Raw genomic sequence first — 27,767 nt, 5'->3', positions numbered from 1 at the left:
TAAGTATCTGAATATCTAAATATCTAAATTTCTAAATATCTAAATATCTAAATATCTAAATATCTGAATATCTAAATATCTAAATATCTAAATATCTAAATATCTAAATATTTAAATATTTAAATATTTAGATATTCAAATATTTAAATATTTAAATATTTAAATATTTAAATTCTTAAATATTTAGATATTTGAATATCTTAATATCTAAATATCAGAGTTTAGAGTTTGATTTGTGCTCCTCTTTCCTTCACTGTTCCTCAGGGTGTTCCAGGTGTTGGGCTTCCGGGTCCCCCTGGTCCATCACCTACCATCATGGCTGTCACTGGGGCCAAGGGAGAGAAGGTGAGCTGTTTAACCCATTCCATACTGAAATTCTAAAATACCCATAAAGTTAATACCGTAAAGTTCCGTGTATAAGACGCACCCGTGTATAAGACGCACCCCTACTTTCGGACCTAAAATTAAAAAAAAAAAAACACACACGAAAATTTCCACGCAAATAGTGCGTGTGTCATACATATTATTTCAGCTCAAAATTTCCCTAGAATGCAGCATGTATTTGCTCTATTTTTCGTTTCCTTTTATACTTTCTTTTAACGGTATTCATCGGACATCGGCAAAATATGGAAGACGCAAAATGCGAGACCTGTCTCGGTACTCACTTGCTATTGTTTCGCCTTTCAATCATGGTACATGTGTCATGCATATCGTACTCATGAATGTACAGTACGATCTTTGCTGTCATACATAGCAGAGGGTGTCTAGCACATTGACGCATGTCAGACTGGAAGGTTCATTACGAAAAATAAGAAAAACATCAACAAGTGTAGCAGAGGGATCATACGGCAAGACGTACGGTGCGTACGGTAATTACACTCACTGTTGTTTCGCCCGGAGGGATTACCAGTAACATGTGTATCTCTTGTACCATGCTTGTATGCACAGTGCTAGCCTTTTGCAAAAGGCAGCTCGCTATAATTTCAGCACACGCACACAGAGAGCAATGGACTTGCACACACAGCGCGCAATGGGCAAGCGCGCTTCGATCCGATCGCTGTGTGCACGCGAGTCCATTGCAAAAGCCTCTCTCTGCAGCTGCTGCCTTTGCCAAAGGCTTGCTATACACTAGCTAGCTAGCTACAGTGTAGCAGCTACAGTGTAGCTATGCTATTCCAGCTGGCCTCGCCTCGTGAAATGAAGAGCAAACGAACGACATGGATATGCATGCATGCTTCACACATCGTTCATATTTACGGTGACATAGTGTCGATCCTAATCCGTATTTTACAGATTTTGTCTATGGCCATATTGATACTAGTACATTGATAAGTTTTACCGTATCGGTAATTTAGCAATGATACCTGTACATCACGTATTCCAGCTACTAGGTTGGCTGTTGGTAGCTTGGTAGACTAACATCGGTAGCATACAGCAGTGCTGTTACAGCTGTAAAGTGTTGTCTGTGGCCAGATTGATACATCGTTACTGCACAAGGCCGATGTAAGTTTATCTCGTATTTGCAGCTTTTGTGTGTGTCCAGATTGAAAGATCGCTCATTTATCTGTAAGTTTTAGTGATTGCTTACCTTCCAAACGTCGATGGGCATACATGGCCCCAAGTTGGCCTCATAAAATTGGGTGTGCATGACGGATTTTTTTCCGTGATTCGACTGTACCCGTGTATACGACGCACCCCCGATTTTCAATGTTTTCCGACGAAAAAATAGTGCGTCTTATACACGGAACTTTACGGTACATAGGCCACCAGGTTACTGTTTGGAATGACTTAAAACAAAGAGGGGGATGAAATTTGCTTTTTTTCACTTTTTCTTTCTTAGATGAAAATAACTGTAAAATCATTGTGGAGAATTTTCTTGTTTCATCTGCAATTCTGAAATTCAGCTTGACCTACCAGTTTTCTAGATTTTTTTTTTTCCGGGGGGGATTATTTTGTTTGTTTGTTTTTTTAAGGAAAAAAATGAGTGGCTGAAATAAATGATAATGGTGAAGTTTCCTTTCTTTTTTGTGTGTGTTCTTAATATCCAAATGAAGCACAACTTTTTGAAATCACTATGCATCATTTTATTGTTCCTTACAAGATTCTGAAATCCCAGTAGACATTTTACAGGGCTTTCTAGGTTTATTGTGGGCAAGAGGTTATAAGTGTCAACACAACCTATTTCATCACTGAAGTAGAAATAGGGAGGAAAAAAATGAGTGTGTATTTGGATCATGCTCCAATGGTTTGTGTATATATGTATGTTCCATTCACATTTGCCTTGAATGTGAATAAAGTCATAATTACTCCTTTGAAGACTTTTCCCGACTATACTCAGGCAGGTGTCTATGGGAAATGCCTGTTATGGCAAATTCAGCCCATTCTCAACAGGTTAAACATTGATCATACTTTTTTGGATTTCTTTATCAAAATGAAGTTGGCTCATTGTGAAAAAAAACAGATATGATAATGCCTGAACATAATTTCTTGATCTGTTTTCCTTTCTCTTTCTCTTGTTTTTGTTTTTGTTTTTAGGGAGAGCAGGGCATGTCAGGTTACCCTGGGCCTCAGGTATGTGTGATGATCCTGAAGGAGGAGGGAGAATGGTTTGACAAATAGTATGTGATTGGTTACTGGTGTTAGACATACGAGAATTTTAGATAGAATTTGATATTGACAATCTGCCCTCCATTATGCTTTCTTGTGCTGAACTCTATTTGTGCCACAGTGTAAACCCCCTATGTGCCACATTATTATGAGACCACAACACACAAGCACTTTTGGAAATCTTTCTGTTATTCAAGGCCATGTAACCTTTCACAGAAAATTTTATGCCAGACATGCAATGAACAAAATTGGAGAGAAAATTCCAACCTTTTCAGTGATGTAAGTTCTATGACAAAGCTATTCAAAGTAAATTTATGTAAGTTTTATGACAAAGCAAATAAGTTTTATGACAAAGCTGTGGTTATTTTATTACAAATGGCCAGTAGCTATGTTATTGTCCAGGTCTGGGAGGCATGACTTTTGCAGACAGAATATCAAAAATTTATTATGAAAAAAACCCACAAAAACAAAAACATCATGTGGAGCACTGTTATTCAATCACAAGACAATGAAAGCTGCATGTACATGCTTGAGGAATGGAATGGCAGCTGAAGCTTTCATTGCTCTGTGGCATTTAGGAATTTATCAATTGGTTCAGGCGAGTTTGTGCATATGAGCAAAATATGTGAACTTGGTGTGTGAAGACTGTGTTGCCCTTTAGCTCAAAAGAGGTGCTAAACAGGTTCATAATGCATTTTTTTTAATGTTCTTGGTACTGCTGTAGGGACCTATTGGAGCACCAGGTCTAGAGGGAGAATCTGGACCAAAAGGAGAAAAGGTATGTTGTTACTTTAACCTATGTAATACTTGTTGTTTTTCTTTTATTACTCTTGATCTTGAGGTAATGAATGATATCCTCACGCTTGCTCCACCACTTGATTTTACAGTTTTATTCATTGAGAGAAAGAATTACAATAAATAAAAAAGGAGAAAATAATGGTATACCCTCGTAGGCTTAAGTTATACATAATACATTTTAGCACACTACTTTTATTCTTCTACATTGTGGTCTTTGTTTGATAGCTTGAATTGATTAAATCAAAGGAGCAAATCGATGTCACTGCTTTGATATTAATTTTCTTCAAAGAACATGTTGTATGTTCTGTACTCTCCGTAAACACTATGCAGTTGCAGACATACAATGAATTGTTTTTATTGAATCTACTGTGTAGAAACTGAATTTATGATTGAGTGTGATGAGGCTTAGTATACAATGTATATACATGTATGCGGTACTGCACAAAAATGAATAAATCAAGCCAAAATTTATGGCAAATGGGGAATAGATGTCTACAAGTACATCAACTCACTGCGTACAGGCAAAGCCAGCTGAGCTTTTTTTTAATTTTCTGATGATTAATTGGATTTGAAAGCAATGAGTCTGTTTCTTACTTCTTTGTTTTTTTTCTATCTCCCTCTCTATGTATGAATATATCCATCCATCTATCAATATTCCTATCTCTCTATTGTCTATCTATCAATCTGTCTGTCTCTGTCTACCTATCTATTCATCTACCTATCTATCTACCCATCTATCTCTCACTCTCTCTCTCTATCTATCTACCTATCTATCTATGTATCTATCTACATATCTCTTTATCTATCTATCTATCTATCTATCTATCTATCTATCTATCTATCTATCTATCTATGTATCTATCTATCTATATCTATCTTTCCCTCTATCTACCTATCTATCTACCTGTCTATTTATCTACCTATTTATCTACCTACCTTTCTATCTCTCTCTCTCTCTACCTATCTACTTATCTATCTATCTATCTACCTACCTATTTATCTACCTATTTGTCTACTTATCTATCTTTTTATCTCTCTATATCTCTCTCTCTCTATGTACTTATTTACTTATCTTTTATTTCTGTATCTATTTACCTATCTATCTGCCTACCTATCTGTCTATCTATCTCTTCATCTCTGTAATTCAGGGTGAAACTGGTGTTGGTCAGCAAGGACCACAGGGTATGACAGGAGCTAAAGGAGAGCCAGGACTACCTGGACCACCTGGGCCAGGATCATCGGTATGGTCTGACTTTCCAAACTCCCCCCCCCCCCCCTTTTTTCACCAACTTTCTAAACCTGTGAGATAATGCCGAAACTTACTTTTTGTAGTTGGTAGGGTTTTTTTACTTATTTATTCTATTTTGTTTTCATAGGGCATCCTTTCCAGTTCAAAGAACTGATTTACAAAGGAGCCCTCCATGAGAACAAAACAAAATACATTTTATGTACAGTTAATCAGTAATGATACACAATTGCACACTCGATACAAAATTAAGATTGCAATGTATGATACATCAGCAATAAATCACTGAAACCCCTCAATAACCACTTTTGAACTTTAGGAATCAAGTTTGGTAGGTTGTTTATAGTAAATTGTGGCCTGATTTGTTTTAGTCACTCTATTATCATTATTATTTATTTTTTTTTACATTTTAAAACTGTGTTTCACCTGTTGTCATTCCCAGGGATTTTTGACAGAGGGGTCTGGACTTGGACCAGTCACGGTAAGTTTCTCTTTAAACTTGTAAGGAGTTGTTCTAGTATGGCCTTTGTATTAGCATATCAGATCATAAGTGACGTGAAATATATTTTGATGCTGTTGATGATGAACAACCTACCTACCAGTAATGCAAAGCGTACCTTGGAATTCTGTCTGTTACTTTGATACATCATTTGTTCTACTTGACATTGTCCATGCATTTGATTGTTTTCCTTTTTTCTATATTGGCATTCATAGATTGAACTTTTCACCAATGAAACTTGTGGTGAGGAAGTTTGCATCAAAGCTAATCATATCTTGGGGAAAACAAGTGCACATGACCCGCTTTAGAAGATACAGTTTGGGTTGAAAGCAGACGCTGATGGCATATATTTATTTTTTTTTATTTATTATTTTTTTATTGAAAGGTTTATTTATTCATATCACATCTCGTAGCCCAAGGGCTAAATTGCGTGTAATATAACATAAAATATGTACATACAAATTCAAACATTCAGACAATTACAGAATAAAGCATTTACACGTGTGATAGAAATAAGTGGGAAAATATCATAATTACAGAAATCAATAAGTTGAGCATTATGCAAGATAAGAACATATTCCGCATTTGTCAAAACAAACAGAATTACACAAAAAATACTGTGACGACTGATTTGCCTCTACTCCATTAAAACTACAAAACATCATACACAAAACATCAGGTTTACATGACTGATAAATAAAAGGTATTTCGAAATGTGATTGCACAACCCCAAATATAATTAAATCACTGTTTTTACATTTCATAACAAAATTTCATTCTGATGGCTGAGTTATCACATATGACTTATATACCCTACATATAGCACTCTCAACCGACCCTTCCAAAGCCCCGTAACCCACATTCTTCTTTAAACATCATCAAAATAACATCAAATTCACAGAAAAATTCGTCTAACTGTACAAAAGTATGGATACAAATTTCATATTTCTCCATTCAGAATTTGCAGAAATATGGGGAAAAGATAACGTTGTGAGAGTGATTCTCAACGTAAGTATCAATACGGAAGAGATGTGGAGTAGAGATACGAGAGGAATAGGGGGAGAAGGAGAGATAAAGATAGGAATAAGTAGATATGTGTATACAATACATATACAGGTGTACACAATACACACAAATACACAGTCATTTGCATGTACACACAACGAACCTTTCCAAGGGGGGGGGGGGCAGAGTTAAAAAAAAATAACATATTTATGTTCTACATATAGCTTTCTCAGTAAAACAAATATCATAAACCACATCTGATTTTAATAGATATTGAAAAAATAGAAAAATAATCGGTAATGAACAGCAACATAATCAGAAAAATAGCCCCATCAAAATAATAACATGAGTGAAAAATTTCGCCTGCCGGAGCAGATGGGAAGGACAAGGCAAACTGGATAAAAAAGGGTCTAACCAATATTTTGATGTTTATGTAATACATGCATATATAGGTATAATCATACTGTACATACATACACAGTCATATGCATGTACATAAATGGAGACGTTTGTATGGGGATGCAGAATGAAAAATGACACATTTATATCCTATTTAGCTTTCACAGTAATAAATGCATACATACATATTATCATGGACCGCACACTTTAAAAATTGCAAAAATAAAGAGATACAACAACGTGAAAGGGAAGGTGGCCCCATCAAAATGACAACAGAGTGAATGAAGGCTTTCACCTGATGGTAAAACAGATGGAAAGACCAGGGTAGAATGGGTAAATGAGGGGTCTAGTAAAGATAGAGTAGGAGAAGGAGAGATAAAGAAAGGAATATGTGAATGTGTGTATACACAAATAGGTATGCATATGCGAACACAGCCATAGATGCATGTACAACCTTACTCAGAAGTCCAATAGTGACGTGATCGGGAAAGTTATCCATTAAGAAAATAGCATGATAGAACTCATTTGTATTATGTAATCGGGTAATGATATAAAAATTATAACCTTGATGACATTTTATGAACAAGAAAGAAGTAAAAGGCTGAAGGAGAGAGAGAAAAAAAAAGTGTAAGGAATGAGTATGAGGGGCGTGTCATCATTCACCACACAGAGACTTATCAGTAATCTTAACCCGGGATAACAATTCAAAATAATTTACATTAATTTAGAATTCAACAGCCTTGTGAGGTAAGGAATTGCACTATTCTCAAAGCGTTTAGTGCGACATCTTTTTTCCATGTAGCGCTTTGTGTGTCTGAGTTTTCGAGAGGACGCGTTCGACACAAACCATTTCTGGAAGTGAACAGAGTTTGCCGATTTCTGCGCAAATTTCAGAGACAACTCCTCTCGTCTCACTTCTAGGCTGGAGATTTGGGCTGTTTCCAGTGCTACCTCGTAGTTGCAGTGCGGTAGAATGGTCCTCAGTGCCCTCTTCTGGACCCGTTCAAGTACACCTGCCTGTGCGACCGTGAGACCTGAGTGCCACACTGGGCACGCGTATTCCAGAAGCGGTCGAATGAACCCAATATACACAGACACAAGATCATCACTAGGCATGTTAAATGATTTCAACATTCGGAGCATGTGCATGCGACGGTTTGCCCGCGATACCATGGTACGGACATGGCACTCCCACTTGAGATCACTTTGTATCATGACGCCCAGGAGCTTCACTGACGTGACTTCGTTCATCACTTCGTTGCAAAGTGTAAAATCGAAATCTGGGAGGCTTCGTTTCCCGAAGGAAAGCCTCATGACACTGCACTTTTTGGGGTTGAGCCTCACACGATTGTTGTCACACCAATCTTCCAACGAGGTGAGGACATCCTGCATGCGGTTGTATGGGTTGCAACAGCGATCAGGGCACAGTGCGAGCGACATGTCATCCACGTACTTCCATCTGCTGTCAAGATCACCACACAACGCGTCATTGATCAGAGCGAGGAACAATGCAGGACCAAGACGAGTACCCTGTGGGACGCCGGCTGTGACAGGTTGCCATGGTGACAACGCTCCTTGGTATCGGACACGACATCTACGTCTAGTGAGGAACTCACAGATCCATCTGATTATCGATGGGGAAAGCTGTAAGTCCACGAGTTTCCTCACCAAGATTGTGTGGTCGACCCGATCAAATGCGCGGCTGAAATCAGTTGACACAACAGTAATCTCTTGGCCGGCGGTCTCCATGTTCCTGTAGAGGAAGTCCATCAGGTCAACCAGGCAATGCGTAGTGGAATGTCCAGCACGTGCTCCGTATTGCTTTGGGTCAAGTTGAGGAGCTAACTCTGACATAACGCGTCTGTAGACGAACAGCTCAAGGATTTTTGCAAAGTGGTTAGTCAGAGAAATAGGGCGTAGTTTGTCCACAGGTGCTGGTGATTGTTCTTTAGGAACTGGGCACACAATTGCATCCTTCCATTGGTGTGGTACGTAGCAGCTTTCGTATGACGAGTTTAGCACTTCGCACAATGGTTCAGCTAGTTCAACGGAAAAAGTCCGAATAATCCGAGCAGGGATATCGTCTGGCCCACCGGATTTGCCAGGTTTGATTCGCCTCAATTCCCTTTCAACATCCCAGGGTTGAACGCGATGGATCGGCACAGGTGAGGGAAGAAACGCAGGAAGACTGGAGAGATCAAGTTCGGGGATATCGTCAGCGATATTTGCAAAGTGGCAGTTGACGGCATCGGCTATCCCGGCTTTGTCTGAGGATGAGATGCCCGGCACCGTTATGGTAGTCTCCTTCTTCTCTTGGGAGGTCATAACTTTCAGAAATTTGTACCAGTCAGATGGATTCTCGCGTTTTAGGTTCTGGACGCGATCGCGATAAAACATCACTTTGGCGCTCACGATTTCCCGTTGGACTTTGTTGCGTAATTTTCTCCACTCGTTCTTGTTCTTATGGAAGGCAACTTGTCTCCGCTGAATCAGGGATTTCACGTGTGGAGTAATCCATGGCTTGTCCCTCCCATGCAGTTTGACAATTCTGGTTGGAAAGTAGTCATTCAATCCTTGGGTTAGGGTCTCATAAAAGGCATCACATTTCTGTTGTGTGTCAACACATTCAGCTACATTTGCCCAGTTCTGCTGAGCAATCCATGTGCCGAATCCGCGGATGGAGGAGTCTTTCATAGGTCTGGTCAACCGCTTTGTGACAGCATTAGTCTGGTTGGTGATAGGTGACTTAGACGTCCATACCACTGCGTTATGGTCGCCACCGCGCCCAAGAGGAGATGATATTTGAGGTTCCTTGTACCACTGATAGATATTGGTAATGATCTGATCCAATATAGCGTCTCCACGAGTGGGCTTGTTGACGACTTGGCGCAGTTCTCCAAGGACGAGTGGCGAGATATCAAGTCTATTAAGGTCACCCAATATGATGACTCCGGCGTCGGGATGTTTTGTCTTTATGTCATCCACTGAATCTGTCAGGTATCGGACAAGCTCCTCTGCATTTTCATTTGCCGGTGGTGAATATACGGCTGCCACGAAAATGGACGACACTGTACGAGGCAAGCGTCTTGGGCGGAGTTGTATCCAAACCACCTCATGTTCCGGTGGGACTGATAGGAAACCGATAGAATCTGGCTTAAATTCAGGCTTCGCGTAAATCGCTACTCCTCCGCCTCGTCTGCTATTTCTTGATTTCGTGAAGACAGCATAACCATCTATCGTAAAGGAGTGTTCCGGTTGATCACCTTTGAACCATGTCTCTGTGACGGCGCACAAATCCACATCCAGGTCCTTGATAACAGCCTCGAATTCATCAAGTTTGTTATTCAGTGACCGCGGGTTACACAAGTACACCGACGGGAATGTTAGATCATGCTGACACCGGTTTCGATTTGTCACGACACGTATTAAGGAAGAGCGAAGGCCATGATCATTGTTCGCTGTGGCGATCCTTTGAGGTCTGTCCCGATGTATAACCTTGATTGGTCTCTTTGTGTTCGAGCCGCCACGGCGGCCACGGTATCTAAAGATCCCGCATTCCTTCGCTGCTATATACGCATCATTGGGTAGCCTTGGCTTTGATGCGTTACGTAATAGGTGCAATTGGTCTACTGTGTATCTTATAGGTGTCGGGGGGCCTATTGAAATCGAATGACCCCAGTGCTGGGTGACCATCACTGTTCCTAAACGGCCTGAGTACCGGGAGCTCTCGGGCAGGCTGAACATCAGGCATCCGTATGTAGTTAGCAATGTTAGTGCCGTGATGAGCGGAGACATAGTTTTCCACAAAAGTCGTCAGAAAACAAAATTTTGATGACTTACGTGAAACGACGAGATCTGAGGAACAACACATAACTATAACATCCACAAGTTGCGTATCAGAAAGTTGGATATTAGGTGATAACCAAGACAAATCCAGGACACATTTTGAAGTACGGCTGCAGCTGACACGGCGCCCTCTCAGTATGAATTTAGTACTGTCTTTAGTGAAACAGAAGCTGGTGATGAATATAACAGGAAAGGAGACAAATAATGACTTTATGAGAAGTCCATGTACATTGTACAATGTGTATGTAGTAGATATTCATGGGTAAAAGTAGTGCAAATGAATGTTTCCCCTTCATTCACTTCAGGGCCCCCCGGGAAGGCCCGGCCTGCCCGGCCCCCACGGCCCCATGGGCCCTCGAGGACCCGAGGGAGAACCGGGACTCCCCGGCCAACCGGGGACAGACGGTAAACCGGGACTGCCCGGCGAATCGGGTGCCCCGGGCCCTCAGGGACCGAAGGGGGAGCCAGGGGAGATGCTCATGGAGGAAGAGTTCTTGGAAGAGATAGCGAACCTCACCTCTCAGCTGGAGTCAGAATACAGCGCTGGATTCAATGGGTCACGAGGTCTTCCTGGAATACCGGTGAGTTGGGGGTGGGGGGTGGGGGGAAGGGGTGACTGATTTTGCTTTATTTTCTGTTATTCCATGAATACAATACAGATTCCTGCCTCAGATTTTACATAATTTGCATAAACTCTGCTCTTTAACCCGTTTAGGACGGTTTGATTTTGCTACAACACGCATTTCCCATTGACACCTGCCAGAGTGTACTCGGGACTCGTCCTCAACGGGTTAAGATGCTGTATAATTGTTAATGTTTTTTGTATTTTTTCAACATACTTTCTTGGCAGAACATAGAAAGGTAAAGATAAAGAAATACAGCTACTGCAAACTGATTTGAGTAGTTTAAACCTTCCATGGCTTGTGGTGATAGAATTAATTTGGCATTTGACAAAGTGATCAGATATGGACAGCCTTGATGATATAGCTACTGTACACTGTATGTACAGTTTTAGATAGTTAAGGTTGTGTTTCTCTTATTGTCATTATCAATGAGTTTGTTGCACTCTTACTGTTATTGATGATATTGTGAGAAGTAGTAGTAGTAGTAGGTAGTAGTAGTAGTAGTAGTAGCAGTAATAGTAGCAGTAATAGCAGTCATAGTAGTAGTAGTAGTAGTAGTAGTAGTAGTAGTAGTAGTAGCAGTAATAGCAGTCGTAGTAGTAGTAGTAGTAGTAGTAGTAGTAGTAGTAGTAGTAGCAGCAGCAGTAATAGCAGTCGTAGTAGTAGTAGTAGTAGTAGTAGTAGTAGTAGCAGCAGTAGTAGTAATAGGAGTAGTAGTAGTAGTAGTAGTAGTAGTAATAGTAGTAGGAGTAGTAGGAGTCGTAATAGTAGTAGTAGTAGTAGTAGTAGTAGCAGTAGCAGCAGTAGTAGTAATAGGAGTAGTAGTAGTAGTAGTAGTAGTAGTAGTAATAGTAGTAGCAGTAATAGCAGTCGTAGTAGTAGTAGTAGTAGTAGTAGTAGTAGCAGTAGCAGCAGTAGTAGTAATAGGAGTAGTAGTAGTAGTAGTAGTAGTAGTAATAGTAGTAGGAGTAGTAGGAGTCGTAATAGTAGTAGTAGTAGTAGTAGTAGTAGCAGTAGTGTTATTATTATTTTTGTCATTGTTATATCACCATCACTACTGTTACTAATGTTGTTATTATTGCCATTTATGTCATTCACCATGGCACACTTACATGTATTTTGTGTGAAAATTTGTCTGTTTTTCCCAGGGTCCAATGGGTCCCAAAGGAGATATGGGCTCACCTGGAATCCAGGGACCTAGAGGGGAAACGGTAAGTAGTGGAGAAACAAACACAACTCATTTCTTTCAAGCACTTTATGTAGAGCTGCTGAAAAACTCTCAAATGTTTAATAGTGCAAACTTTCTTTTCCAACTTTATACGAGTAACGGGATGACACACCACATACGTGTATGTCACAAGACAAAAACTCATTCAGAAATTATATGTGGTTTAACTTTTAGTTCAGTCCAGTTCTAATTTATTTTGCTTTTTTTTTCATAATGAAATAATATATAAACATAAATCTCACTTTCTTTGGTGACAAAAATGATGCATGTAAATTTATACAAAGAAAACAATAATTAAAGGTTTACAGTGAGGATACAGTGTAGTGTACAGTGCAACTTGATTAATAAAAGTAACAAAAGTGAAATAATTGTCAATATGCATTGTATGAAAAAACAAGTTACTTACATGAACCAAAGCTCATGTAACAGGGGCGGATCCAGGAATTCCTTAAAGGGGGCGCAAACAATATTTCTGGTGCTTCTTCTGGGTTTCATCTCATTTTTTTCTTTTTATTTCTTTTGTTTTAACAACAAATAAAGAGGGGGCCTGGATCCACCACTGTGTATAAAGTAACTAATTATAGTTCCACGCATGGTGATTCAAAATGCTACATTTTATTTTGACCTTCATGCTTATTTTTTTAGCAGAGGCCTTCAGCTCTTTACCTTTCATATATGGGCACTCATCATAGGCATCTAACTCTGATTAGTTTAGTGATTGCTGAAGATGTGTGTGAGCGTGATTTCTGTCACTATTGTTTGTCTGTTTGTTGTTGCTAGGGTGAGACTGGTCTCCCTGGACCAGAGGGCATTCAAGGAATGAAGGTAAGTCTCTTGAATAATTCATCCACTTATTTCAAACTTTTAAAATCTGCAATCTATGAACTAATTTTGGCCTTTTTCAAGACGTTACATGTATATGCATTCTTGATGATTTAAGAAATAAGTCATCCAGGACTGTCTTCAAAAGACAGAGGTATGGATATAAGAGTATGAATGTGTCACTTTACAGCAGTAATGTCCACTCAACTAACTTTCAGATAGTAGGGCAATAATGCAAAATATGAAACTCTGAATGAAAACAAACAAACAAACAAAACAACAAAACCATTAATTGCACAAAGCCTTCAGTGTGCATCTGTGCTTCATGCAGGCTGTAGTCATATTCTGTTATGATTTTATGAAAAATACACGTGTAAGATATACCAGAAAGTACATGTATTATAATTCATTGCATGTACAAATTCTCCATCATTTCAATGATGTCTCCTTTTTGAAAAAGTTTTGATAAAGTGTAATCTGTATGACATGTTGAGTTAAACAAAAATACTAGTGTCAAGTTACACTTCACATACATGCACTTTAGTACTAGCATTATTTTGTTGGGTGCACATGACATGTTGTTATCATTAGGCAAACCCACAAAAATAAGTTGACTTAACGTATGCAACGTACGTACACTGTATTTCTGAAAACATTCACGAACTGTCAGAAAAATACCCCCCCCCCCCCCCTTTTATCTGTTTACACTTTCCAGGGTGAACATGGACGTGATGGTTTCCCAGGACTGAATGGTGTACCCGGTCGTCCAGGTGAATCTGGTCTGCAAGGCCCACGGGGCCCGTCGGGAATGCCTGGTCCCCCTGGCCCACCCGGCCCTCCGGGACCCATGCCTCAGCTCCCTCCAGGCTTCTCCTGGAAAAACCTGGTGTGTACAACTGTACCTTAAGCAGCACTCTGATTCTTCACATGCCATGATACATGTGTGTCCTTGTGTTCTTTAGGCCCCTCTTATTTTGTATGTCATGCTCATTATGGAACGGAATTAAAAATACCAAACGAAAACTTCAAGCTGAATGTTTGAATTTCCAAGTGGATGTTGAGCTGTAATACAATTGAATCTGATTCAGTTGCTATAAAGTAAAATCACCTGGATAATATCAAAATTACATAGGGATCATTTAATTCTTATTAGCTATCATTGCATCTTGCCGACCAAAATCAAAACAAAGCAAAACAAAAACAAAAACAAAGGATGAACAGATACACTCTTATCATTTAATTATGTTAATATATTCTATCATTGGAAAATTCTCTTGATAATTGTAGTATTGTTCCAATTAAAGGAATAAAATCATTTACCAATTTGCTTGAGAATTAGTGTGGTAAACACAAATCTTTTTGCCTTTGAATGAGGAGAGATCTACATTGTTTTATTTACTAGGTTTTATTTTGTATATTATTGATATTACATGTTTTGTTTTGTTTTGTTTTGTTTTGTTTTTGTTTTTGTTTTAAAAAAAAAGAAGTCCTCACCTTCCTGATCATTTTCTGTACATGTATATTTTTATGCCTGTCCAACTTAGCTCAGACCTTTGAGGTATAAGGATTATCAGGACTGGTTGCCATGAAAAGGACTGTTTTCTTTTTATGTTGTACTTTAAGAGTCATCACTGATCCCTAGTCCCTTGGATGCGATGATATCTCTGTTTGTTAATTTTCTTCCCTGGTGTAATTTTAATTGAATTAGTGATTTTTTGGGGGGCGATATTTGTGTGGTACACGTACGCTACTCTGGAACTGGTTACGGGTTCGGTACATCGTTTATTGAGTGTCACATTGTATCGTGACCTTCAATCACACAGTGTACAATCAAATATTGTATGTATGGTATCTTTTAATACGTATCTAGTGAATGACCAATGACATTACATTTATCATAGGCAGAAACAAATAAAAAGAGTGAAGTTCCTATACCACAATAGATATTTTGACTCTAGCTACTTTGAATTGATTCTGCATCATTTTTGTTTTTCTTTTCTTTTCTTCTCTTCTCATGACTTCACCAGGAGATGAGTGGAGATGGATCAGAAGTTGTGACTATGACGGAAGAAACGCCCGTGAGTTATGTAACACAACCCCCCCCCCCCTTTTACCCCCTTTCCCCCTACCTCCTGGTATCACTCGACAAGAAATGATTTGAATGCCAGCTTGCAGTGAAAAATAATGTATGTGCATTTGAAGGTTCCACTGCTTGTATTTTCATTCTTAATGTTTTGGTGTTGTCAAGCAAGGTACCAAGAACTTATACTGAAATATATATCAAGAATAAGTGGCCCAAAGTTTGATGCAGTGATGTTATCCCTTGATAGTTTAAAATGGAAGATTTTTTATATAATGTGTGGTGGTTGGTATTAATGTGTCACCTACTGGCAGGTTTCCATGAGAAATGGTATGGTGGGAAAAAAAAAAACAGGCAGAAAGTCGTATTTCCAATGCTCTTCCATTCTGCTGTGGTCTTCGCTGCACTGAGACAAGTATGTTAACATCCTCATTGGTTGGTTTATAAATTTATGAAATATATATCAAGAATGAGTGGCCCAAAGTTTGATGCAGTGATGTTATCCCTTGATAGTTTAAAATGGAAGATTTTTGATATAATGTGTGGTGGTTGGTATTAATGTGTCACCTACTGGCAGGTTTCCATGAGAAATGGTATGGTGGGAAAAAAAAAAACAGGCAGAAAGTCGTATTTCCAATGCTCTTCCATTCTGCTGTGGTCTTCGCTGCACTGAGACAAGTATGTTAACATCCTCATTGGTTGGTTTATAAATGCCAGTGAGGGTTGATGATGATGCTGATAATGATGATGATGATAGTGATGATAATGAACATAATGTACAGCATCTATATAATGCCATTCATCTGAAAAAAATAAATCAAAGGTGCCAGGCTCCCACAGAATGTCAGACATTATTCACAAAGTTTCTGGAAAAAATAGGTCTCTCATTCAGATTTAAAGATATCGAGGTCGTTACAGTTTTGAAGTTGGATTGGTACAGAGTTCCCAAGATGTGGAAAAACCCACAAGAAGACTCCCTCCTCATGGGGTTTTTTTTTAAATCTGTCCACATCCCAAATATGAATAATGCTCCAGGGCCCCATTTCATAAAAGATGTTAGGATGGCAACTCTTGCTGGAATGGCAACTTCCCATAGCAACAGCCAATCAGGAAGCTGGATTCTTGTCGTTGCCATGACAATTGCCATTCCAGCAAGAGTTGTAATCATATCAACCTTTTATGAAATGGGGCCCAGGAGTGCCACATTAACACAAGACATTGAATCATTATGTTTTTATCAATCAAGATATTTTGTTTGTGTAATGATGTATTGCTATTTTGCATGGCAAGTTGTACCTCATGCAACAAAAAGAACTACTGTAAAAGTGGATATTTTCGCACGACTAATTTTTCGCGCTTTGCCGGGTAAGAATAGTTTCACATGTTTTTAATTTCGCGCAATCAAGATATCAACTACGTGTACTGGAACGTATGGCACACAAAAATATTTGCGTGCTTTATTTCTCGCGCTAGCTTCTGGTTGCGCAAAATGCGCGAAAATTTCAACACCACAAAAATTTCCACTTTTACAGTACATTGTATGTGCAGGGACTCTGCGCCCTCACACGTTATGCTCATAACAGGCTGGCCTCTATTGATACATATCTGCTGGTGTGTGCACTATTGTGTGTGAGTGAAACAGCAAAAAGCAAACTATGTATAATTGGCATGTCATAATATGAGTGCAGCATGCTAAACTTGTGCAATGCAAGGCATTTTTCAAAAAATGGCATTTTTTTAAAAATCCAGGTAATGAGCTAATATATTATAATCAAGCATGACCATGAACATTGTGTTGTTGCCCGTTTCGCAGGTTGATGTGAACATTCCAGGGCCCCAGGGCCTGCCGGGTCCCCAGGGCCCCCCGGGAGAGCCTGGTTTAATGGGTGAACCGGGAATCCCGGGAGAGCCGGGACTACCGGGAATGTTTGGCATCCAGGGAGACAAAGGAGATAGAGGATTCCCGGGACCAAGAGGACTTCGGGTAATGTGATCACATGACCTTTGGATGTCATGGTCACATCACCATTTTTCTCTCCTTTTTGCTTTTTCTATTACCCCTCTTCTTCCTCTTTCTTCTTCTTCTTCTCCTCCTCCTTCTTCTTCTTCTTCTTCTCCTTCTTCTTCTCCTCCCTCTTCTTCTTCTTCTCCTTCTTCTTCTTCTCCTTCTCCTTCTTCTTCTCTTCTTTTTCTTCTCGTCTTCTTCTTCTTCTCCTCCTCCTCCTCCTCCTTCTTCTTCTCCTCCTCCTTCTTCTCCTCCTCCTCCTCCTTCTTCTTCTTCTCCTCCTCCTTCTTCTTCTCCTCCTTTTCCTCTTCCTTTTTCTTCTTCTCCTTTTCCTCCTCCTTCTCCTCCTCCTTCTTCTTTTCCTCCTTTTCTTCTTCTTCACCTCCTCCTCCTTCTTCTTCTCCTCCTCCTTTTCCTTTTCTTCTTCTTCTCCTTTTTCTCTTCCTTCTTCTTCTTCTCCTCCTTTTCCTCTTCTTCTCCTCCTTTTCCTCTTCTTCTTCTCCTTTTCCTCTTCTTCTTCTCCTTTTCCTCTTTCTTCTTCTCCTTTTCCTCTTTCTTCTTCTCCTCCTCCTCCTCCTTCTTCTTCTCCTCCTCCTTCTTCTCCTCCTTTTCCTCTTCCTTTTTCTTCTTCTCCTTTTCCTCCTCCTCCTCCTCCTTCTTCTTTTCCTCCTTTTCTTCTTCCTTCTTCTCCTCCTCCTTCTTCTTCTCCTCCTTTTCCTCTTCCTTCTTCTTCACCTCCTCCTCCTTCTTCTTCTTTTCCTCCTTTTCCTTTTCTTCTTCTTCTCCTTTTCCTCTTCCTTCTTCTTCTTCTCCTCCTCCTTCTTCTTCTCTTCTTCTTCTCTTCCTCCTCCTCCTCCTTCTTCTTCTTCTTCTTATTCTTCTTCTTTTCCTTCTTCTTCTTCTTTGTCTCTTTCTTCTTCTTCATCATCTCCTTCTTTTGCTGTTACTTCTCCTTTTCATCCTTTTCATGGAGCAACATTCATATTGTGTATGTGTGACCTGCCATTAGAAAAAAAAAATGATAAAGACATCAGTTCTCAATTTTATTATTTTGAAATATTTTCAAGTGAAGATGCTATGCTTTCCAATGTTATATAATTTGTCCTACCTAAGCAGTGAAAAGCTATCATAAAATGGAAAGAAAGACACTTCAATATACGTGTAATTCTTGTTTTTTCAAAATTTCATGATTTTACAAGTTTATTCAGGTTTTTGTGGCAACATGTATCAATACAAAAGTTGTATACACATGATGCATCCATCAAAAGCAACGAAAAAAAATATATATTTGCAGGTGTGGGTTTGTATTGCTAATCACTTATATTTGAAATGCTTTAGAAATAGCATGTATAATATCATAACTAGAGTTGCTTTCATGTATATGAAAACATTAACAGATCTGTAGATTTGCTGTTGTGGCTTGAAAGTGTTGTCTTTGTCCACAAAGATTACCAAAGAATTTAAACCCTGTTTGGATTTACGTCTCAATATACTGTTACTTTCATACATGATGGTCTTGAATCCTAGCTTCGATGGAGCTACTTGTAGTAATGCATATGGCTACAAGTGTGTATGGCAAGCTTTAGTTAGTAGAATGTAATTGCGATGCAATATTTTAGCATTGCTTTTAACATTTTAACCTGTAACATAAAATGTGTACTTCAATGACTGTATATGATTCCTAATCTGTAAAATTTACCTTTCTATGTTACATTGCACAAATGTATTCAAATATCATAACCACATGTTTCATTTTGTTTGAGCCCTTAGGAAATTGTATGACTGATTTGAAAGCTTAAAGAACTGTAAATTACTGACTGCTGAGATAAAAGCAAAGGAAAAAAAGAGAAAATCAATAGTGTTAATATCAAATGATTTTCCAGGTAGGATGAATCACATTAAAAATATGTGTGCAGTGTATTTCACTCTTCATATAGGGTCTTCTCAAAGTCTGACATCTGTGACAAAATAGTAGTCTGTGCATGAAAAGATTTGTGATCTAGTTTTGATTGCATTTTTGTACTCCGCAGGGAGAGAAGGGAGATGCAGGTGCACCAGGCCAACCAGGTTTGGATGTAAGTCATCAATTATGCAAATACTGAATCACCTTTGACCTCAGAGGAGAATTTTCCCTCAACGTAATGTATGTGGATACAATGATATGCCTCAAGATCAGTGATGCGTGGAAGTGAACATTTTGAAGAAAGATGGCAGTCCATCCTAGAATTGTGAATTGTTGATGTTTTGGTCAGTACCATTAGCAGCCTTCCCTAGATGGGTATTGTACAATGATATGTAATGTCAAAAGTGTCAACAAACACTAGACTGGGTCAAAGATATGCAAGTCACTTTCATTTTAAAGTTAATATTCAGATACTTTAATGGTCCTGCTTACCTTTGGGAGCAGTGATTTAAAAAAAAAAAAACGTTCAAAATATCACTTTTGATCCATACACTTGTATGTGTAGGTCAGTTGTATCACAAAACATCTTATCATAATATGTTTGCAATAAAACCTAAAATATAAGTAGATATCACTATTTTTCTCATTAAACCATAGTTGTAGATGGTTTAGTCAGGAACAATTTTATTATAAGTATTCTTCACATTTTGGATATTGTTATCCCTAACTCAAATTTTAGAGCTATTTTGAAGCACTAATGCTCGGTTTTTGTTTCATCTGCAAATGGCAAATTATGTCTTTAGGTCAGTGCTGGATACATCTCATTTGTGTCTGCCGATCCTTTTAAAGTTCAGTCAAGTTTTTTCTTTATCATTTTTTTCTTGAGGCAGAGTAATGAGGCAATGGCATACAAATAGGATTGCTCTTCATATTCACAAGATTGTTAACTCTTTATGTGCCATGGTGTAAACCCCCTGTGTGTCACATTATTTGAGACTGCGACGTATTCATGCTTTGGGAAGACGTTCTGTTTTTCAAATCTATGTGACTTTTATAGATGTTTGTTACCCTGGACATGTAAATAACAATTGTAGAGAAAATGCCAAGCTTTACTTTGATGTACATTGTATGGCAAATCTATGATTGTTTTTTTTTTCAAATGAACAATATATATATTTTTGTAGAGGCATGAATTTTACACACAAAACAGTGAAAGAAACTTTGAATTTACTCACAAATCAAGAAGGGAACACCCCGTGATAGTCAATCACCATACAAAAATGTATACAAAAATGTATACTACATGTGACAGGAATGGAAAGGCGAGAAACCCTTTCATCGCACTGTAGCATTTAGATATTTATCGATCGATTTGGGCAAGGTTAAGCATTTGAGCAGAATATGCGAAGTTGGCATGCGGCTGTCGACTGAGTCGGGCATGCAAACATGGCACATAAGAGTTAAAGGGACTGTACAGCACTGGTTGAGGTGGGGATTATGGTTTTGAACATTCCTAAGTGAGATAATGAGAAACCTCTTATGAAATATAAAAGAGCATGTAATTTTAAGAAGGATTGTTTATTTGATGAAAATCGGTTTTCAAATGGCTGAGATATCAAAAAAAGTGATCATAATAAAAGGCGACAGGCCACGTCTTTTATTAGGATCTCTCTGTTTCACCTTGTTTTTGGATATCTCAGCCATTTCAAAACCGATTTTCATTAAATAAACTTTTGATACCCCTTAGAATTGCATGCTCTTTGACATCTCATAGAGTGGTTTCTGAATATCTCGCAAAACGTTAAAAGCTGAATCCTCATCTCAACCAGTACTGTACACACCCTGAAAATACAAGCTGTTTTTCTTTCATTATTTCGTTTATTAGTATTTTTTTTTCACAAAACACCATTGACAGGGATCCCCAGGTCCCAAGGGAGACCAAGGGGAAGGTACGCCGGGTACAAATGGTCTACCGGGCCCACGAGGGATCAAAGGACCAAAGGGAGAAATGGGTGATCCTGGACCACCTGGTGTCATACCACCAGAACTTATGGACCTGTCTGAGGTGAGACTGTTTGGAAAAAAAAGTTACTCTTTTTGTGTCATGGTGTAAACCCCCTGTGTGCCAGGTTATTCTGAGAAAGCAACATATTCATGCTTTGGAGAAAAAAAAAAATGTATTTTTCAAAGCTATGTAACTTTTATAGATTTTTAATTACCTTGGAGGTGTAATGAGTAATGTTGCAGAGAAAATGCCTAGCTTTGCTTTGATGTAAATTGTATGTCAAATCCATTATTGGTTTTCTGTCAATGACCAGTAGCCATATATATCATTGCGGAGGCATGACTTTTGCAAACAAAACAGTGACAGAAACTTAGAATTTACTTGCAAATCCAGTCGGGAACACAACTTGATAGTCAATCGCCACATAAAAAGCAAGCTCAAGACAATACATTCCAAAATTATGCCAAACACAATAATCTGATCGTTTTGACCAATTTTGATGATCTGACTTCAAACTCAATTTTCTCGGCTCAGCCATCAGCGACTTTAGGATTATTTTGGTGTGGTGGGTCACATTTTTACTACTACGGAATACTGTATAAATATGAAGCATTCATCCTGATAAGACTCTTCAAAAAGCAATAGTATGCTTCGTTCAGTGATATACAGTACAAGGATGACATCTTTAATATGTAAATTTAGTAGTGAATGTTATACTGAAATTATTGGCTTTACTTTGTAGGGCTCTAGTGCGCTCGCACTTTGAAGCTCTATATTTGCACTCTAGAAATCTTGTCCTGGGCTCAACACAATGATACAGTGCATCATTAAGAGGGAGTGGTAGCTCCTTTCAAATTTTGCTGATTGTCCATTAATTTTGTTTTCTTCTGATGGCAACCAGTTTCAGTGAAAAAAGAAGTTCATCCGTTGATTCTCTCATTCATCCACATATCCATCCATTCAACCTTTTATCCATTCGTCTATCCATCTCATTCATTTTTTTATCTATGCATCCTTTCATCCATTCATCTATCATTTATTCTTGCATCTGTCCATCTGTCTATTCATTCCTTCTTCTTTTTTTGTTCCATGTGTTCATTATTTCATATCTATCCTACAATACTTTTCCCCTTATGCTGTATGTGTGTGTGTTAATGTCATAGCAACTGGCGGAGTTGGGACCAGGATTCCTGGAGAAGCTCAAAGGAGAGCCAGGGGAGGTGGCAGAGAAAGGAGGTGCCGGTGTACCGGGAGAAAAGGGTCAAAAGGTGGGTGTGGCTTTGGTAGAAAAACTTCCCAACTTGGAAAGGAAGATGGGGTTAGTTAGTGAAAGTGTGTGATGACAGTGATGATGACCGTATCGGTGATGATGTTGAGGATAGTGATGCTGGTGATGATGATGATGATGATGATTATGGTGGTGATGATGATGATAGCATATGATATGCTAGCTTGATAAGATGTTAAAACATGACATAAATTGCATTGCTTTTAATATGATTTTACCTCTGTTGACAGGGTGAAATGGGCTTCGATGGAGTGCCAGGAATAGATGGGATGCAGGGAGAAGCTGGACCATCGGGCCCAATGGGACCAGAAGGGCCTTTGGGTCCTAGAGGAGAAAATGTAAGACCAAACAAACTTCTAATAACATTCTCATATGTACTACACTTAGATTATGATCTGTAAAGCTTTTTAGACAGTTGAAAGTGGCAAACATGAAGACTTTCTGTTGAGAAATGATTTATAAGTTGAAGTAATCCTGTCACATTTGTTAGAAAATTGATGTTTCTATTTTAGGTAAAGAAAAATGATGCCTGAATGTATGTACATCACATGGTTAATATTCAGTGTGTATTCTACAGTTGTACTTTCACATCATTAAAAGGCCTGTGTTTGAGGTTGTCTTTTTTTTCATTAATATCTATTTCTTTTTCAGGTTTTTTTTTTTCAGTTTTTTTCTTTCTTTTTTCATTTTTTTCACTTGTAATTTTATTTCTTTCTTTTTAGAGAGAGAGGGAAACCATGCAGAGAGTGATCATTTTGGTCATCTTTTTGATTAAAATTAGCAATTGTGAAGCCATTATAATTTGTTGGTTTTATTATTAGTAGTTTTTTTTCAGTAGTACACTAGAATTTATTCCACAGCAAGATTTTAATAGTTTGTCTGTAGTCTCTGATGCACAGCCTGCTTTTCTTGCAGGGCACAAAGGGAGACAAAGGTGATCAGGGGTCAGTGGGATACTCTGGACCACGGGGTCTGAAGGGAGCCAAGGTAAGACTACATCTCTGTTACCCTAGTAGATCTACTATAACTTTGAATCATTCCCATAGTAATAAACATATCCTGACATTGTTTGTATAAATTAAAAGTGAGGTGATTATCATTTCTGTTTCATTACTGGAACAGAACATGATTAGATCTTGGTCATTTTAATCCTGCTCTGGCATTTAACTGTATGTTGATTGCATTACTTAGAATGGAATGTCCCATCATACAGTAATATTCACTCTATGTGGGTTTGTATGCCTGCCCATATTTCTTTACAGACTTTCAGAACAAATACATGTAATAGGACCTACATTGTACATCCCCTGACAGTGTTTTGAGTTTGATGACCAATTACTGGATCCCTTCAATTTGGCAACACTGAGAATATGATGTTCACTTTCATTCTAATGTACTACATGTAGAAGGACCAGATATTGCATATCTTGAAACAAGTAGATTGCACACTACCAGTTTCCCCCTGCAATGATCTCTTACTTCTAAGTTTACTCTATCATAATGCCTCCTTTGTTTTGGCCTACACTTTGAAAGTTGTTTGTTGAAAGTGTTTTAACTGCAATAGTAAAATCTATTTGAAGTCGTACATTAATGCAGAATGACATTGATATCATTCTGACTGAATGTGTTGATATAAGGCCGTAAGACCTAACTTTTGTTACATTCCATGTTTCATTTAAATGAAAGGTTTGTTTCTTCTTGTATTTATCTCTAATAAATGCATGAAATTTCTTGCCAAATATGTCCAGACCTTGTAAATATCATAACAAGGAAATTTCCTGTTGATAGTACAGTATCAAACACCAAGTTTCAGATTATTTCAAATGCTTTACATTTATCTGATCTAACCTACTTATTTGTGTCTTCTTCCTTTCTTCATTTCATCTTGTGTTATTTTTACATCTTTGGACAGGGTGAACCTTTCGTCCCAACGGATGGAGAGCTCCTCATGATAAAAGGCGATGCTGGCCAGAAGGGTAGCCGTGGCAAAAAGGGTATCAAAGGACAATTTGGTATCCCGGGACGACCGGTGAGTAATGGGTCAGGGGTCACAAGTTGTGATTTCATAGCCAGTTGTACATGTATCCTATGAATAGTACATGTAGTACATGTGTCTTAGTTCTGTTAATCTTTGAATACTGCTGATTCCACAGTTACTGGGTACATGTACTTGGATAAAAGTTCATTTTGTCACAATCAGTTGCAACTGATTGTGAAAAAAATGAACTTTTATCCAGTTGATATTCCAATCAGATGAATCTTTTCAGCGATTTGAGTTATTGGGTACGTGCCTGTCGCATAAAGCGTAAAGCAGGTTGCACATGAGCATATGGCATCTCACGTGTAGATTTAGTCTTGATACTATCAAGGCCCACGTTAAAGAATTTAAAGATTTTTTTCCCCCCTGATAGCCGGTGAAAGCTCCAAGTTTTAGATTCCACCCTTAAATGAGCATGTTGTCTGTCATGCAAAGAATAGTGAAAGGTGCGTAGACCCGGTAGTTGCGGGGGTGCTGTTGGATGATAGTGCCGATTACCATATTAGCATTGATACAAAGATTTGCCGAAGTTGAGCTGTCATCAAGAGTAAAGTGCGTAGGTGTTGCTAGGTAACGTTGTCTTTGTTGTCTTCTCTGCACGTCACGCAGTCTGTAATGATGCCAGGGTGCATGCTTCTTAGTATGATGTCACAGAAGAAGTTTGCTAAAGTTGTCATCATCACCCAAATCATGAGCCAAACTGTGATCGGACCACTGACTACAGAAACTTGCACCGTCCGTCGTACGCATTCAATTAAACCACCAGGTCTATGTGCGTTTGATGTAGATTTAGTGCAGGGCAAGTGTGCTCCAAAGGCAGTAGGTTAAAGATAAAACTAGTTGAAGTTTCTCATCATGAAGGCTTTGAGAGAAAAAAAAGAAAGTAATCTTTGTTTGATGTTCTTCGGAGAGATTCCTTCTGGGTTCTTTCTTGATGTCATATGAATATAATTCAGGAATTCAGGAAAAACACCCTTTTTGTTTTGCACTCTGATATTCTTTACACTTTGTTCTTCTTCTCTTTTCCTCCATCCCTCTCTGTACAGGGTCGACCTGGTGAGCCAGGTGTGGAGGGACCATCCGGGCCAGTGGGACCCATGGGTCCACCAGGGCCCCCTGGGTCTGGAGGGGTAAGTGCTATTGGAGGCAGTGGAAGTGATAATTCCATCACTGAGGTGCTTTTTGATGGTAGTGAGCGGAGAAGTCAAACGTTGATACTCAATAAACTTTAGCAAACTTCAGAGAAAATGTATATTGCATTACGCATGTTTTGTTATGTCTGTATGCCCACAAAAAGCTTCTTTTCATATTAAAGATTCTTGAATGCTCTGATAGAAATGATTTTCACCTAGAGACCAAGAAGAACTGAGTACGTTGTTTGTTATATTCTCTGACTGAAATAATTTTCACCTAAAGAGTAAGTGAAGAATTGTATAAGTTGTTGCATTCTCTGATTTGAATAAATATCAACTAAAGAGCAGATGAAGAACTTTGTAGATTGTTAACCCGTTCCATACTAAATTCTGAAGTGCCCATAGACTTAATACGCAGGCCACCAGGTTCCCGTAAGGAACAGGTTAATACTTGTTTTCCAATATTGAATATATTCTTTTCACTTTCAGGGTACGTGTGACTGTGACTTTGCCACATTCCCTCCATCTCGCTTCCCTCCTGGACTGAAGGGAGAAATGGGAGAAACAGGACCACAAGGACCTGATGGGTTACCGGGTGCACCAGGTGAGGCATTCAATTTGACACTCCTCCTCCTCCTCCTCCCCCCCCCTCCTCCTCCTCCTCTTTCTCCTCCCCCTCCTCCCCTCTCTCCTTCTCCTTATCCTTCCCCTCCTCCACCACCTCCTTTTCCACCTCCTCCACCTCCTCCTCCTCTTCCTCTTCGTCTTCTTCTGCCTCCTCCTCTTCATCCTCTTCTGCTTCTTCCTCCTTTCTTTTTCTCTTTATCACTGAAAGATTTCTTCATTGTGTCCTGTTTCTTATCCTGCTTTCTTTTGTTCTTTCCATCTTCTATTTTCAACTTTTTTTTTTGCCTTATTTGTTACCAACAAAGCTATACTGAAGCCATGTATTCACTCTGATAAATTTGCATGCCCTCCTACATGGAACATTCAAGTAGCACCAGCTACATGTAGTATGAATTCCTGCATGTTTTGCAATAATTTTAGCTTATATTAATGTCCTTCATATCTTTTTTCAAATCAGTAAACAATGCAAATGTGTTTAAAATTAGATATTGCTGCTGTTTTTGTTTTTGTTTTAATCATTGTTTGCATTCGTCCAGTCCATGTGTATGTGTTTGGCAGAAACGAAGTTAGTGAAAGTGTTTTTGTATGTTTTCTGTCTTCTATTTGTTAATGCTTTTGCTTTATTTCTTCTTCTTTTTTTCACCAACAGGTGTGCCAGGGGTCCAGGGACTAAGAGGAGAGCAGGGCTTCAAGGGTGAGCCAGGCTCAGATGGCCTAGAAGGCAGACCGGTAAGAGTCCTAATGATACACTACATAATCCCCATCAGGTCCTGGACCTATTCCAAACTCTTGGGTGATGTACATTACACCTGTTTGCCTCTCCACTTTCACTTTCTACCATCCTTGATCTGTTTTTCTTCTTTTTTTTTTTGTTTCTTGATTGTGTGGCAAGACCCATCCCCAGACCTTCTCCCCTCCCACCCCTTCTTGATACCTCCCCCCCCCCCAAAAAAAAAATGCACCCATGAAATGTGTGCTTGTCATAATGAAGCTGCTGAACCAGTTTATCTTTTGCATCTTTGTATTGCTTTCTATTACCAAATCAGGTTTGCAATATTTTGCTTAGCAACTTTTTTGTTGTTGCACCTCTCAAGGATAATTACTATATAAAAGATCTGGTTTTCACATATTTTTTTTAAAGTTAACAGGCACAATGACGCAAATCTGGAGTACTGACATACATGTATTATTAGTAGCCTTCTCTGTTACATTGTAGAGGTGTTTGTGTTCACCTAAGTGGAGAAAGAGTACTGTAAAAGTGGACATTTTCGCGGCGTTGAAATTTTTGCTTATTTTGTGCAACCAGAGACTAGCGCGAAAATAAAAGCACGTGATTATTTTTGCTTGCCATATGTTCCTGTACTTGATGTCTTGATTCCACGAAATTAAAAACACGCAAAAATCTTCTTACCCGGCCGAGCGCGAAAAATTAGTCGCGCGAAAATATCAACTTTTACAGTACATCACATGGTGCAGTTTCCAGGCAACAGTGAGGCAGGAAGTGAACACGCTGCATCTTATGTTAATTTACATTTGATTCTAATACATTGGAGAGCATTACACACACCTCTTGTACATATAACTTTCAAAATCATGATCATCTTAGTTCAAGTTT

The 27,767-nt window shown here is 38.8% G+C and overlaps 1 protein-coding gene across 1 annotated transcript in view; it reads left to right on the top strand.

The window, feature by feature from the left end:
* Positions 1-27,767, top strand: part of LOC139738962 (uncharacterized) — a 212,129-nt gene that overhangs the window by 170,202 nt on the left and 14,160 nt on the right. Inside the window, exons 9-29 of the mRNA XM_071649580.1 lie at positions 265-345; positions 2,536-2,571; positions 3,332-3,385; positions 4,554-4,646; positions 5,094-5,132; positions 7,930-8,200; positions 8,695-8,719; positions 10,706-10,805; positions 13,032-13,076; positions 13,789-13,959; positions 15,101-15,151; positions 16,967-17,137; positions 19,189-19,233; positions 20,977-21,126; positions 22,230-22,334; positions 22,585-22,692; positions 23,270-23,341; positions 24,267-24,383; positions 25,439-25,522; positions 26,015-26,129; positions 26,802-26,881. Coding sequence (XP_071505681.1) covers positions 265-345; positions 2,536-2,571; positions 3,332-3,385; positions 4,554-4,646; positions 5,094-5,132; positions 7,930-8,200; positions 8,695-8,719; positions 10,706-10,805; positions 13,032-13,076; positions 13,789-13,959; positions 15,101-15,151; positions 16,967-17,137; positions 19,189-19,233; positions 20,977-21,126; positions 22,230-22,334; positions 22,585-22,692; positions 23,270-23,341; positions 24,267-24,383; positions 25,439-25,522; positions 26,015-26,129; positions 26,802-26,881 — 2,013 coding nt within the window. The remainder of the gene's footprint in view (positions 1-264; positions 346-2,535; positions 2,572-3,331; positions 3,386-4,553; positions 4,647-5,093; positions 5,133-7,929; positions 8,201-8,694; positions 8,720-10,705; positions 10,806-13,031; positions 13,077-13,788; positions 13,960-15,100; positions 15,152-16,966; positions 17,138-19,188; positions 19,234-20,976; positions 21,127-22,229; positions 22,335-22,584; positions 22,693-23,269; positions 23,342-24,266; positions 24,384-25,438; positions 25,523-26,014; positions 26,130-26,801; positions 26,882-27,767) is intronic.

Source organism: Diadema antillarum, unplaced genomic scaffold, assembly GCF_040938485.1.
Source record: "Diadema antillarum isolate AM-2024a unplaced genomic scaffold, OU_Dant_1.0 seq00000776_RagTag, whole genome shotgun sequence".
Lineage (NCBI taxonomy): Eukaryota > Metazoa > Echinodermata > Echinoidea > Diadematoida > Diadematidae > Diadema > Diadema antillarum.
Note: the sequence above shows the minus strand (reverse complement) of the source record. Positions and strands in the feature narration are given on the sequence as shown.